Source organism: Ceratotherium simum, chromosome 1, assembly GCF_057802395.1.
Source record: "Ceratotherium simum simum isolate JZ-2026a chromosome 1, ASM5780239v1, whole genome shotgun sequence".
Classification (NCBI taxonomy): domain Eukaryota; kingdom Metazoa; phylum Chordata; class Mammalia; order Perissodactyla; family Rhinocerotidae; genus Ceratotherium; species Ceratotherium simum.
The window spans coordinates 14,578,329-14,592,291 of record NC_141900.1 but is presented as its reverse complement, the minus strand read 5'-3'; the positions used below and the strand labels follow the sequence as shown (position 1 = coordinate 14,592,291).

The 13,963-nt window shown below is 34.3% G+C and overlaps 1 protein-coding gene across 2 annotated transcripts in view; it reads left to right on the top strand.

The window, feature by feature from the left end:
- Positions 1 to 13,963, top strand: part of CDK13 (cyclin dependent kinase 13) — a 117,639-nt gene that overhangs the window by 94,288 nt on the left and 9,388 nt on the right. For both annotated transcript variants that reach the window (XM_004441469.3, XM_087435353.1), the window contains exons 10-11: positions 9,301 to 9,417; positions 9,987 to 10,118. In XM_004441469.3, the coding sequence (XP_004441526.2) occupies positions 9,301 to 9,417; positions 9,987 to 10,118 (249 nt within the window). The remainder of the gene's footprint in view (positions 1 to 9,300; positions 9,418 to 9,986; positions 10,119 to 13,963) is intronic.

Below are 13,963 nucleotides of genomic sequence, written 5' to 3'. Positions count from 1 at the left end.
CGATAAGAAAGAAAAGTCATAAAAATTTACAATTTAGCCCTCAAATTGCTTTAAATCCTTGATGATATGTTATGGATGTGGTTTGTGCAAGAAGTCATTCTCTGTTCAAAAAAAAGGCCTTGGCCCTGTGTCAGAAGATTGGAGAATAAATGTACATTTATAAATTTTCAGTAAAAATAAAATGTTTAAATTATGTATCTGTGTATCTTTTTTTTTTAATGATACCCTCTAAACCATTTTTTCAGTTAACCAACTGTTGGTCTTGACTAGATTGGATACTAGGGTTTCTATCAATGATAAGTTAGCATTTATTGAGTTTATACCTGATGTAAGCATTGTTCTAAGAATTTCACCTGAATTAACTTCATAATTAGGTTAAGCTTCATAAAACCCTGTGTCTTCTTTTTATAGTGAAGAAAACTGAAAGGTAAAGAATTTGTCCAGGATCATACAACTAGCAAGTGGCAAAATCAAGATTTAAATCTAGACAGTTTTACCTTAGTATCTAAACTTTAACCAATTCTCAGTACTGTGTAGGAAATAAAACTTCCTGGAACTTTTTACGAAGTCACTATGACACAAACACCAGTTATTGACAGAGATAGCATGAAAACTTTCCACAGAATATTAATCCAAAAATTCTAAAGGAGAGATTAGCCAACAATATCTAGCTTTGCGTTAAAAATTTAACTTGCAGAGTCAAGTAATGTTCATCCCAAAAATACAATTATGTTTCAGTTTTAGGAAATATATTATTATAATTTATCATTTTAATAGAAGTAAAATAATGTTTATCTTGATAGGTGTTAAATAGGCATTGCTAGAAATATAAACTCCTAGCTAAATAAGTGTAGAAGGATATTTCTTTAACTTCATAAAAACGTGTATCACGGGGCCGGACCAGTGGTGCAAGCGGTTAAGTGCGCGTGCTCCGCTGCGGTGGCCCGGGGTTCGCCAGTTCGGGGCTTGCGCGCGCACTGATGCTCCGATGCACCGCTTGTTAAGCCATGCTGTGGCGGCGTCCCATATAAAGTAGAGGAAGATGGGCACAGATCTTAGCCCAGGGCCAGTCTTCCTCAGCAAAAAAGAGAAGGATTGGCCTTGGATGTTAGCTCAGGGCTGGTCCTCCTCACCAAAAGGAAAAAAAAATATATGTATCACAATCTAACAGCCTGAATAATATTTAGTGGTGGAATACTAGAAGAAATAAAGACAAGAATGAGAAAAAATTGTCTTCTAGTATCATTATTTAAGAGTATTTTAGAAGTACCAACCAGTTAACTAGTAGTGTTAGAAGAGTGAACCAGTAAGAGGTATAAATAGTGGAAAGATGAAGGCAGTATTATCATAATTCGTATATGATAACATTGCATACATGCATGCAACATACAAGGGAATCACCTGAGACACCTTAAATAAAAAGTTTGGTGAAATGATAAGTATTAAGGAAATGTATTGTGTGTATATACTCACACACACATATGCATATGTATATACTCACACAATATACTAATATACATTATGTACTAATACATATATACTAAAAGCAATAGCTTTTTAAAATATGAACCATTAATAACTAGTTAGCAACATAGGAGGGAGAAAAGATGCCTTTACAAAAACCACCACTATTGACTGACAAATAATAATGTACAACTGGAATCTCACAATGTTATAAACTATTATGACATCAAAAAAAATTAAAACCCAAAAAACAACCACTATATATACCCCAGGAATATTGAAAACTGTAATGTCTCACTTAAAATTGTAAAGAAGATTTGAATAACTGTTGGAGAGGCATATCTCGTTTTTGGCTATTGGAAACCTTAATTTTTTTTAGATGGTAATTCATCCTTTATTAATCATTATAGTCCTAATGAGACTTTTCAAAAGACATTTTTTGAAATGGTGATTGATTTTAATGTTTATCTGGAGGGATAAACATGAAAATAACCAGGAAAATTCTTAAAAAGAGGGAAAATTTGGCATATGTTAAAACAAAATTATAGTAACTAAAACCATTTTGTACTGGCACAAGATACATAGATGAATCAGTGGAATTACATGGGAAGTCCAGAAATAAAGCAAGTTTATATGGACCCTAGAATATAATACAGAAGACACTTCAAATCAGGGGGATTAACTGAGCAGTATTTATTGACTGCTGGTTGTGTGCCAGTTACTAGGTAGTGAGGATACAATGGTGAGTAGGAGTTGTATCCCCAGTGCCTAGCAACTAGCACTCAACTTTTTCTACTTTCTAGTTGGGGTAGACAGACAAAACAAACAAATTAATAAACAAAATATATCAGGTGGTGATATGTGCATGGGGATAGAAAATGATAGGAGGTAGTATTGTTTATAGAGTCAGGGAAGGTCTCTCCCATAAGGTTATCATTTGAGCAAAGATCTGAATGAAGTGAGGAAACAAACAGCAAAGTAGAAAGATCCTGAGGCATGAGTGTCCTTGGGTTACTTATGAACATGTTAAGTCAGTTAATGAACCATATGGGAAAAGAGAGAAAGCTCAGGCCATCCACGTAGAGGCATAGTGTAAAGTTATTAAAAAGGAAATTGTCGATCTGGAGATATTGATGTGAAAAAGCAACATAGTTACATGAAAAAAGCAGTTTTTTCAAGAGAAGGCTATGTTTGGTTTGATCCGATTTAGGTAAAACAGACACATGAAAAGAGTCTGAAATTATTAATCTGAACGTGGACTTGTGAGAGGGCTAGGGAGGGGACTATTTTACTTTCTAGTTTATATATTTCAGAATGTTTTTTTTTGGTAGATAATACATCCATTATTTATAATAATTTAAAAATACGCTTCAACTTTGATTCTATAATGTTAATTATTTTTAAAACATGAAGAAAAAAAGGAAGTTTCTGATACAAGAAACAAATCTCCCTGATTTGAAGGGGGCAGCAGAGTATATGGAAAGGGGTGGGCTTTGGAATCTTACAGACCTGGGTTCTAATTCCAGCTCAGCTGCTTCCTGCTCTTGTGACTTAGGGTAAGTTCCGTAATATTCTGAGTTTGTTTCTTCACAAGTAAAACAGGACTGATAATATACTTAAGGTTGTAAGAATTAAATAAATGTACTTGTCCTAATGCATAGTTCTCCCCCACATCTTATTTGCAGTAATGCTGGGATGTTTCCCTAATCGAAAGCCTCAGCAATGATGAGATTTAGGGTCGCCATTGTACAAATACATGTAAACTGATCAAGGGTGAGAATACTAATCAGAATCTGTCTTAAAGAGCTTTACACCACAGAGGTCAAGTTATTTGTACTTTGCCTTGTTCCAGAAAGTATTTTAGGCAGATTTAAAAGAGTTTTGGAGGCCGGCTCCGTGGCTTAGCGGTTAAGTGCGCGTGCTCTGATGCTGGCGGCCCGGGTTCGGATCCCGGGCGCGCCCCGAGGCACCACTTCTCTGTCCAACGCGAGGCCGAGTCCCACGTACAGCAACTAGAAGGATGTGAACCTATGACATGCAGCTATCTACTGGGGCTTTGGGGGGAAAAAAATGAATAAATAAAATCTTTAAAAGAGTTTTGGGATAGAAGTATAGTGTAGGTTAAAAAGTGATGGCAAAAGAGAGTGAGAAAAATAGGTGGGGATAAAATGGGATGAATGAGGGCAAAAATGTTTTTACACGAGAGTGACACTTAAGCCTTCCAGCAGCCAGAAAAAGAACCTTTATATCACACAATGTGCATTGCTTATGAAATAAAAAACACTTATGATCATGGAAGAAATTAAAAGTAGATCAGAATGAAAAGAATCCTGCTGCTCTCTATCCAACACCCCCCCCCACACACACACACACACACAACGCCTCAGGCCTAGATGGTCACACAAGTGAAATTTTAAAAGCTTTAAAGGCACAGGCTTTGATTGTTTCAGAATATAGGAAAAGAAGGAAAGTTCCCATGTTTTTTAAAATGAAGCAAGTATACCTTCATAATAGCATAAAAAATTCTGTAGACTTGTTCTTCTTAATCTCTTTGGTCTCAGAACTTCTTTACACTGTGAAAAACTTTACACTGTGAAAAATTATGAAAGATCCCAGGAGCTTTTGTTTATTAGTTTTATCTTGATATTTACCATATTAGAAATTAAAACTGAGAAATTAAAAATATTTATTAATTCATTTTAAAACAATATGTTAACATTTTTAATTATACAATAAATGTTGGTGAAATGAGTAGCATTGTTTTACATTTTTATGTATCTTTTAATGTCTGGCTTAATAAAGTAACATCTGGATCTTATCTGTGATACGCTGTTTTCAATAGTCTTTTCAGATAATTGTGCTTATTCTTCTTTGAAACTGCAGTAAATAAGTGGTAATTTTTTATAGATTAGTTATAATGTGCAATCTGAAACCATATGAAGGAATATTTTGTACTATAATATATTGAAATCCATTGATCGGTTTTGCACTCTGGATGGATCTTTTACCTGTGATGATTTTGTAACATTTTATATTGGTCAATTAGAAAATATTGGATTGATGAACCGAGCAGAGCTTCCAAGTGTAACATTTCATTATATAATATTTATTATCACCACTAATCTCAACAGAAAAACCTTTAGGTATTTATTGTAAAGCTGTCAAGTTCATGGTGTAAATATAAGTTTTCTAGTATTCTGTTTTCTCCTGGAAGCTCAAATTTTATAATCGACAGTAAATACTGCAGTTGTCTTCTGTGAAGTAACAAGCTGACTTTGTTCATATTTGAGAAAATGTCTGGCAGATACGCAAGTCTGAAATGACCATAGTTGTTCTTGCAGGTAAAAATGGTGGTCCATGAATAAAGCAACTACTTCAGCTTGCAACTCAGATAAATAATTGCACGAGTGTTTCTCAAGATAACTATCAGACTTTGTTGTGCAGCAGAAGTATTTTATGAGTATTTGCTATTTCATCACTAAGAATATTAAAAAGATGTACCTTCATGTGTTAGGATTTAATAACAATAATTTTACTGCTTCAACAAGTACATTCTCTTTCTCTCTCTCTCTCTCTCTCTTTTTTTTTTTTTTTTTGGTGAGGAAGACTGGCCCTGGGCTAACGTCTTTTGCCAGTCTTCCTCTTTTTGTTGAGGAAGATTGGCCCTGAGCTAACAGCTGTGCCCATCTTCCTCTATTTTGTATATGGGACACTGTCACAGCATGGCTTGATGTGTGGTGCATCAGTCCGCACCCGAGATTCAGTCTCCGAACCCCGGGCCGCTGAATTGGAGCGTGCAAACTTAACCTCTACGCCACCGGGCCAGCCCGAACAATAAGAAGTACATTCTTAAATGAAATTGCCCCCCACCCCCTCTGATTGTGTGGTAGCAAAGAGTACTTACTGCTAATAGTTGGGTGCCACTGCATTGAATCATGCTAAAGTGTCAGTAGTTTTACCCACCATTGCCTTTGTACCATCAGTGCAAAGTCAACATATTGAAAAAGGCAAATAATGTCTTAGTAATACCTTTGATCTGCCAGACCCCCAAAGAGTCTAGGGGACACCAGGGTCTTTGGACCCCATTTTTGAGAACTGCTGCTATATAGCAATCTCACATATGAATATTGATGCAAAACATCTAAATTAACAAGTAGAATATAGCATTACACTAAAATAGTAGTACTTTTACTAGGAGGTATTCCTCTTTTGAATGTAAGGATGAATATATATTAGGAAATCTCTTAATATAATTCATGACATTAGTAGGCCAGGGAAGAAAATGCAGATGATGATTATAATAAAGTTTCTGCAATTCAAACTGATAAAACTATCCTTTTAAAATTTAGAAGCCAGAAAAATAAAACTCATAGTAAAAAGGAATAAAAATGAACGCTTTCTTAACAGAATTATATGTGTAAATTGGTGTGTCTGTGTCTGTGAATATCTTTATCTGTTGTGTTTCTCAAACCAGAAGTCATCATCCTTCCCAGTGGTAAAGAATGAAAGTACTTCCATTAAAATCAGAAACAAAACAAAATTACCCAGTATTGTGTAGCACCATTATCATTTTAACATTTTTGGAAATTGCCACATAATGTAACATACCAAAATGATAAAGAGATATGCAGGGCTGGCCCCATGGCTTAGCGGTTGAGTGCACGTGCTCCGCTACTGGCGGCCCGGGTTCGGATCCCACTTCTCTGGCCATGCTGAGGTCGCGTCCCACGTACAGCAACTAGAAGGATGTGCAATTATGACATACAACTATCTACTGGGGCTTTGGGGGAAAAAAAAAAGGAGGAGGATTGGCAATAGATGTTAGCTCAGAGCCGGTCTTCCTCAGCAAAAAGATTAGCACAGATGTTAGCTCAGGGCTGATCTTGCTCACAAAAAAAAAAGATATGCACATCAAAAAAACATATATATGAATCTGATTATAGGTGATATGGTTGTAAACCTGGAAAGCCTCAAAGAAACAACTACTAAAACTGTTATGAACCATAGAATCTCAGGTGGTTACCTAAAATTTTGTATGTCAAATTTTGAACCATTCCTATAACAAAACTTTCCTAGTTACTGCTTAGGAAATTTATAATAGGCATATGAACACATTGAAAAAAGCAAAAAATAAAACCCATAAAAAAATACAAGATCTAATTGAATAAATATATATAAAAAAGAAATATAAAATTGAGCATTTCTGGGATAGAAATATTAAATTTTGTAAAGATAGCAATCTTTTCTAAGTTAATTTATAAATTCAGAGCAGTAGTTGAATCCCAGTAGGGTTCTCGTACTTTTGGAGGACGACAGTATTGATTCTACGTTTCATCTGTAAGAAGATTCTGGGAAGTCAAAGAATGGGTAGATGGAGGAGTTTGTCCTGTCGGCCTTATAAAAAATATAAAGCTACCATATGGTATTGACACCAGAGTAGATATATCAGTAGATCAGAATAGATCCCAAAATAGACCTGAGATATTTGGGGATTTAGTATATGATGCATTTCAAGACATCTTTGGTACATGATTTTGGTATAGCTGGCTAGCCATCAGGCACAGATTTTGCTGATAACGCAGTTATCAACAATTGCTGTCATGTCTGTTTTCCTAGTTTCTAGTTAACTTTCCCTGCCTCAGAATGTCTATTCCATCCTGTATGCTGCTACCAATTAGATAACTTCACTACTCATGTCTTTTCACAACATGTATAATAAAATAATTGAAACTTTTAGCTAAGAGGTAATGAAATTCATTATAAGGCATTTAATGGGCCAGATGGAAGCTCATTCACTTTCACAGCTTCAAAGTAAAATTAATCTCCATTTTACAGAAGAAGAAACAGATTCTTACGCAGTGTGCAATTTGACGAATATCATATACAGGATTCAGTTCTGAAGTTTGTTTTCAAAGTCTTTTCATTGTAGTTAGGCAAACTGCCTCTTAAAACTGTATTGTGTGACCCCGGTCTGTGCCTCCTGCTAAACCTCCCTGAGCCCTAAATTCTATCTATATTGGTTTCCTCAGTCTTCCTCCCAAATGCCTACACTTTGCTACTTCCACACCTTTGCGTGTGCTCTTCTCTTTGCCAGTAACATATTTCTTTTATTCCCTTTCCCACCTGCCTGTTATTTACTTAATCTTAGAGTTATAGCCAAAATTCTGCACCCTTCCCTAACTTGAGTCCATTTTCTTGTATTTCTGCAGTTGAAAGTATCCTTCATTTCCTTCATTCCAATATACTTTATACTTCAGTTATAATACACATCAGTCTGCCTGGGATTAATTAATTATGTTTATGTAGTTACTTGGGAAAGTATACAAAAGTGAGGGACATGGTTCCTGAATGATAATTTAGTAAAAGAAACAGACATATAAACAACTAAAATACAAAGCAGGATGAAATAGTGTCAAAAGAAACAGCATGCAACAAGTGACCATTCTGAGTAACACTGGGGATACAGAAGAACTCGTTGAATAGATTACTTTTGATCTAAATCTTGAGTAATGAAAAGGATTCAGCTAGGTAGAATATGGGGAGAAGGAATATGAGGGTAGACATGGAGGAGTGGTTGTTCTGTGGGGAGAGATGAACTGGGAGATGAGACTAGGAAGGCAGTTTGGGAGCAGATCATAGAAAGCCATGCTCCCAAGTTTTGCCCTTTTTCCTATGAAAGCCACTATATTTTTGAGGAGGTTGTGAAAACCGGGTTGTAAGGAAGAAGAGACTGGAATGTACAAGGAATAAGGTCTTAATACCTTTTAAAAGGCTTGGGTTAAAAAATATCCTAAAATATATTGAAACAAACACAATTTCAGTGACATACAGCTTAAAAAACGTGAGAGGTTGTCTCATTAAATGTATGTTTCTGAGGTGGCATTCTAAAGCTCAGCTAAAGAGTGTCTGGCAACTGTAGTCCTCACGTGCTTAGACACACCAGTGCATGCATTTACATTTATGTGTGTATAGAATATTTTTACTTTTAGTCAGTGATGCATGGACCTTTTCTTTTTACATATGAAGAGCAGCTGATAATTTTATATACAGTGTACATTTATCCTTGAGATTTGATATACTCAAGTTAAGCATCTTTAACCAATTTTTCATCTGTATATTACCAAAATCAGTTAGTTTGCAAGTGTTTACCAGCTGGAGTTACCTATTTTGTTATAGCATTTCTTCTACAAATTGCCATAACAAGCACTTACTAATTAATACAAAAATACTGAGGGTTTTCAAGGTATAGATAAGCAGAGAGTAAAGCAGTTAAAATTTCTAAATACCTTGAAATCAGTGGCACTAAAATTGAAGAACTTGTATGTTTCAAGAATGTTACTTTTAGGGTCCTCCTGTTGATAAAATTCAGCAGCAGTCTTTACAAGTACAGTTACCTTCCTGAGTGTAGGAAAACCATTCCTGCTATTATTGCAAACTTCCTTATATTCATGAGAAGAGGTGTACAGATACAACCAGAGAAAGATGTATACTAAACTCTAGTTCCTTAATTTATTGGCATAAAATTTTTTCTGTTGGTTCAAAATATGGTCAACATATTTTGAGTGTTACTTGTGTTTTAAGATTTAATTTTGCAAATATGAAGACTCTCTTTGGGGGTGTTTGGAGAGTTAGAAGCATCCACCGAAAGTAAGTTGATTTCTTAAAACAAGTAATTAAGTTGGGATGACTAAAATATTTAATGAAACTTCTTATACATTGTATCAGAACTTCAACTTTTGTGTATTTAAAAATGAATTTATGTTTTGTATAGCAGTAGTATGTATTATTTTTTCTATGTAGTTTATAGTGATGTTCTTCTTTTTGTGTATTATTTAGCCGTATATGTGGGAGTCCATGTCCTGCAGTGTGGCCTGATGTAATCAAACTACCGTATTTCAACACCATGAAACCAAAGAAGCAATATCGTCGAAAGTTAAGAGAAGAATTTGTTTTGTAAGAAGGGGATGCTTAAATATCTATATTGCATTGAATTTTTTTTTTTTGCGCTATTTCTTGTGAATTCTAAATGTCACTCTATATTGACCCAAGGTAGACCTATCACAATTCTTCTATATCATTTAATTTTGAATTTCCCTTTGTTACATGCAAATTACCATTTCACCATTATTAGGGAATAAGTAATTTGGGGTTGGGTGTTTGATTTGGTGCTTACGTGAAAGAACTTTAATAATATCATTTTAAATTTTAATGAAACAGCTTTCAAATTCAGCTCAGATTTTTATTTTGTTGTAGGAGACTATTCTATTCAGTTCTTAATTTATGTTACAGCAGCAAATTGCCCATTGAGTAATAAAATACACTGTTGTTTGCCAAATTCCAAATTATTTAGAATAATAGTTACAAAATTATGTGAAAATATTTCTTCAAAGTAGAATTTGGAATTTATTGGAATAAAGTATTGCGAACGTGTTATAAAATGCTGATATTTAAAATAAGCTTCTAAAGAAACCTTAAACTTGTGTCAAAGAACATGTATGACTCTTGTAATCCTCTCATGCCAGTATTCCTGCAGCTGCACTAGACTTGTTTGATTACATGCTCGCCTTGGATCCTAGTAAGCGCTGCACTGCAGAACAGGCTCTTCAGTGCGAGTTCCTACGAGATGTGGAACCTTCAAAAATGCCTCCACCAGAGTAAGTGACTTTTTGTTATATTAGATCCCATGTAGGCAGAATCTGGACAGTTTTAATAACATCTCTATATAACAAAAAGAAGTTTTTCCATGATTAGTTAATTCAAAAGAAATAGAATAAATAAAAAGAAATAGAATAGCAGTAGTACACATAATTTTTACATCTAGAATGCAGAACCTTTTAATGTTCAGCTAACCATAGAATTAGCAAAAACAGCCTTCCTCTAGGTAATTTTATTAATGTATTTCAACTCTAAGAAAATATTACTGCTGCTGCTATTATTCTAGTACTACTTCTACCACTGCTACCTCTTATGCTACTGCTAGTTGCTATAGCTAAAATTTTGAGTGCTGTGCTAAGCATTTTTCACGTATTACATTAATCTTTGTAATTCTATCAGGTGGGTATTATTATTATCATCACCATTTTATAGAGGAGGAAGCAGGCTCAAAGAGGTTAAGAAACTTGCCCAAGAATACAAATGTAGTCAAGGGTGGAGCCAGCTCTCACATTCAAGTTAATCCAATATGAAAGAGAAGTTCTGAAATACTCCTTAGCATACTACACAATAGAAAATCCTTGTCATTGAATATAAAAGCTCGTATAGAATGAATTTATTGTCTGATGGGGGAAAATGCATAGAGCTTGGGAGTCAGAATAGCTAGGTTTTTGACCCTTCACTCCTTTGTGGCTCCTGTAATTTCTCTAGAATTGATTTGGGGAAAGGAGAGGGAATAAAGCAGTCTGTTTGGTTCTCCTTGATAGGATCTAAAAACCTTGTAGGAATTTTCTTAGTAATTTTAAAAATGATAATGAGCATCATAAAAGCAAGCCTATCCCTATAGTAATAAAATGTTTCCATATAATACAATTAGCCTATTGTGAATGAACAGACATGGGCTTTGGAGTTCACATCCTGGCTCTTCCGCTTATCGCTTAGATTGGGCATATTATATATCTATGAGGTAGGTCATCATATTCAGGCCAACTGATAAGTTCCTTTATAGCCTGTTGTTTTTTATTTCTTTTTTTGGATGAAGAATTCATTCAGAGCTCACACATTTCATTTAGTTGTCATGTCTCTTCAGTCTTTAATCACTAAGGGGGCTTTTATGACATTGACATTTTTGAAGAGTCCAAGCTAGCTGTTTTGTAAAACATTCTACAGTCTGGCTTTGTTTGCTTTCAGAATTAGAGTAACTTTTTTTTTTTGGTAAGAACACTGCCTAGGTAGTGATGTGTGCTTCCTGCTGTATTATATCAAGAGGAATATAGTGACATTTTTCTCCCATTATTTGTAATACTAAGTTGATCTCTTGGTTTAAGTGGTCCACATGAAAGAATTCTGGTAAAACTGTATCGAGCACATTTTCAATTGATACCTAAACTTTTTAAAACAAGAGTTCAACTAGTTGCAAAAGATGTAGTTTTCAGTGTATCATAAATGTTGACACTTTTAAATGGAGCAGTTACATTACTCTTGTAAATGTATCCAGTGGAATCAGAATATCTTAGCATTTTGATATTCACCAACATTCACTTTAGAAAATGTATGAACAAACTCTTCAACAATGGGACATTGTTCTTTTTTCATCTTGAACTTATTTTGCTTCTTCAGGTTTGTTTTTTTGTTTTTGTTTTTTTTTTTTTTAAGATTTATTTATTTATTTTCCCCCCAAAGCCCCAGTAGATAGTTGTATGTCATAGCTGCACATCCTTCTAGTTGCTGTATGTGGGACGTGGCCTCAGCATGGCCGGAGAAGCGGCGCTTGGGTGCACGCCCGGGAGCCGAACCCGGGCTGCCAGCATTGGAGAGCGCGCACTTAACCGCTAAGCCACGGGGCCGGCCCCGCTTCTTCAGGTTTTTAATGTAACATATTTATGTTTGAAAGTATTTTATTGATTACCCTGTTGTATTTCTTTAAAACAATTATTTGTATATAAATGGAAATTTAATTTAAAAAAATTTCCTCTGACAAGAAAGCTCTTTTTTCTTGATTAAATTATCATTGCGAATATTAGTCGTACATATTTCAGTTTAAAAAAGAAAGAAAAAAATTAGTAAATTTTGTTGGAAATGCAACCTAATGAGATAGATAGGGCTGAGATTTTTTTTCCCTAAGTAATTTGCACAGCTATTGATGAATATTACTTACTCTAGAATGAGACATAATTCCACATTAATCGTAATTTTATTTTTTATTTTTATAAGTACCTCTTATAAATAAGCTTTTGAGAATGCATGGAGTTTTGTCATAGTTATAGGACTTCTTTGAACTCCTTCCGCATCATGTCTTAAAAATCACATAGTGATCTGTCATCAAAATTATTTTAATGACCTTTCAGATGTCAACTTAAGATTCTTCCTCCTTTAATTTTTTTGACAGTGAAGAATTGGAAACCACATGACTTGCAGAAAGATTTTTTATCTAATCATTAATCATTTATTTTTTCAAATTTTGATAAAATAAACCAAAGAAACTTTACCAATACTTATTAAATGACTTCTTCTTATAGCTGTTACTTTTTCTTTTATTAACACTTGTTTGATTCAATATACTTAGAAAAAGTTAGGAAGTCAACTATTTCAGTGCTACTTTGCCAATCCATTTGTTAAATTGTGTTTCTTATTACATTTTTAAAATATATGTTTTTGTCAAAACCTTGGAACTATAGATGTGTCCCATTCTGTTTATGGAAAATGTCTACCACATAACCTAATGGGAACCACTGTCCATATTGTCAAACACATCATCTAAATTCACTTAATTTTTATCAGAACACACCTGATTGCATTTTTCCATTAAAAATAAACATGTTAATACACATTTTGGTGAACATTATGTAAACCAGTAATAAATTATGGGATATGTCTTGTTAGATACATTACTAAAGCAATCAGGTCAAAATTATAATGATATTGATGTAATATTTAAATAAAAAGTTATATAAACAACATAACATCTCTCATTTTGTAATATGTAATGGGTAGTTAAAATTATAAATTATTTATGAGGTAAGGAGTATGAAGAAAGGCTTGCTATTCCTTTGGGAAATAATGTGTATGTATTAAACTCATGATCAGTTTTTTAGGAATAATCAAATGAGAGTGAGGTATAAAAAAAATAAAAAGTAACAATTATATTAGATGCTCTGTCAAACTTTTCTGATGTATTTAATGAAAAGAAAAAAGTATACATTGCTAAAAAAGTGAATTAGACTGGCAGCCTTTAATTTTATTTTTTCCTAACAGCAAGTAAAAAGCATTAAACAATTCATAAAATACGATCAATTATAATTGGAATAAATATTTCATAATATGATTTGATAAAAATAGTTTTAAACTACTTTATCAAATTATGATAAATGGTATCAAACGTGCATATACTGCCTACTATGTGAAAGGCACTGTCCAAGCGCTTACATATGTTAACATACAGTATTACCTTTACCCCATAAGGTAGATTGTATATATATATTTTTTTTTGCTGAGGAAGATTCGCCCTGAGCTAACAGATGTTGCCAATCTTCCTCTTTTTGCTTGAGGAGGATTCGCCCTGAGCTAACATCTACGCAGTCTTCCTCTATTTTGTATGTGGGGCGCTGCCAGAGCATAGCCACCGACGAGTGGTATAGGTCTTGCCCAGGCTCTGACCCACAAACCCGGGCCGCCAAAGCAGAGCGTGCCAAACTTAAACACTAGGCCATGGGGCTGGCCCCAGTAGATTGTATTTTTAATCCCATTTTTAAAGATAAGGAAACAGAGGCACAGAGATCAAGTTGCTTGCCTGTTGAGACACAGTAAGTAAGTGGCTGAGCCAGTATTTGAACCTTCAGAAAAGCAC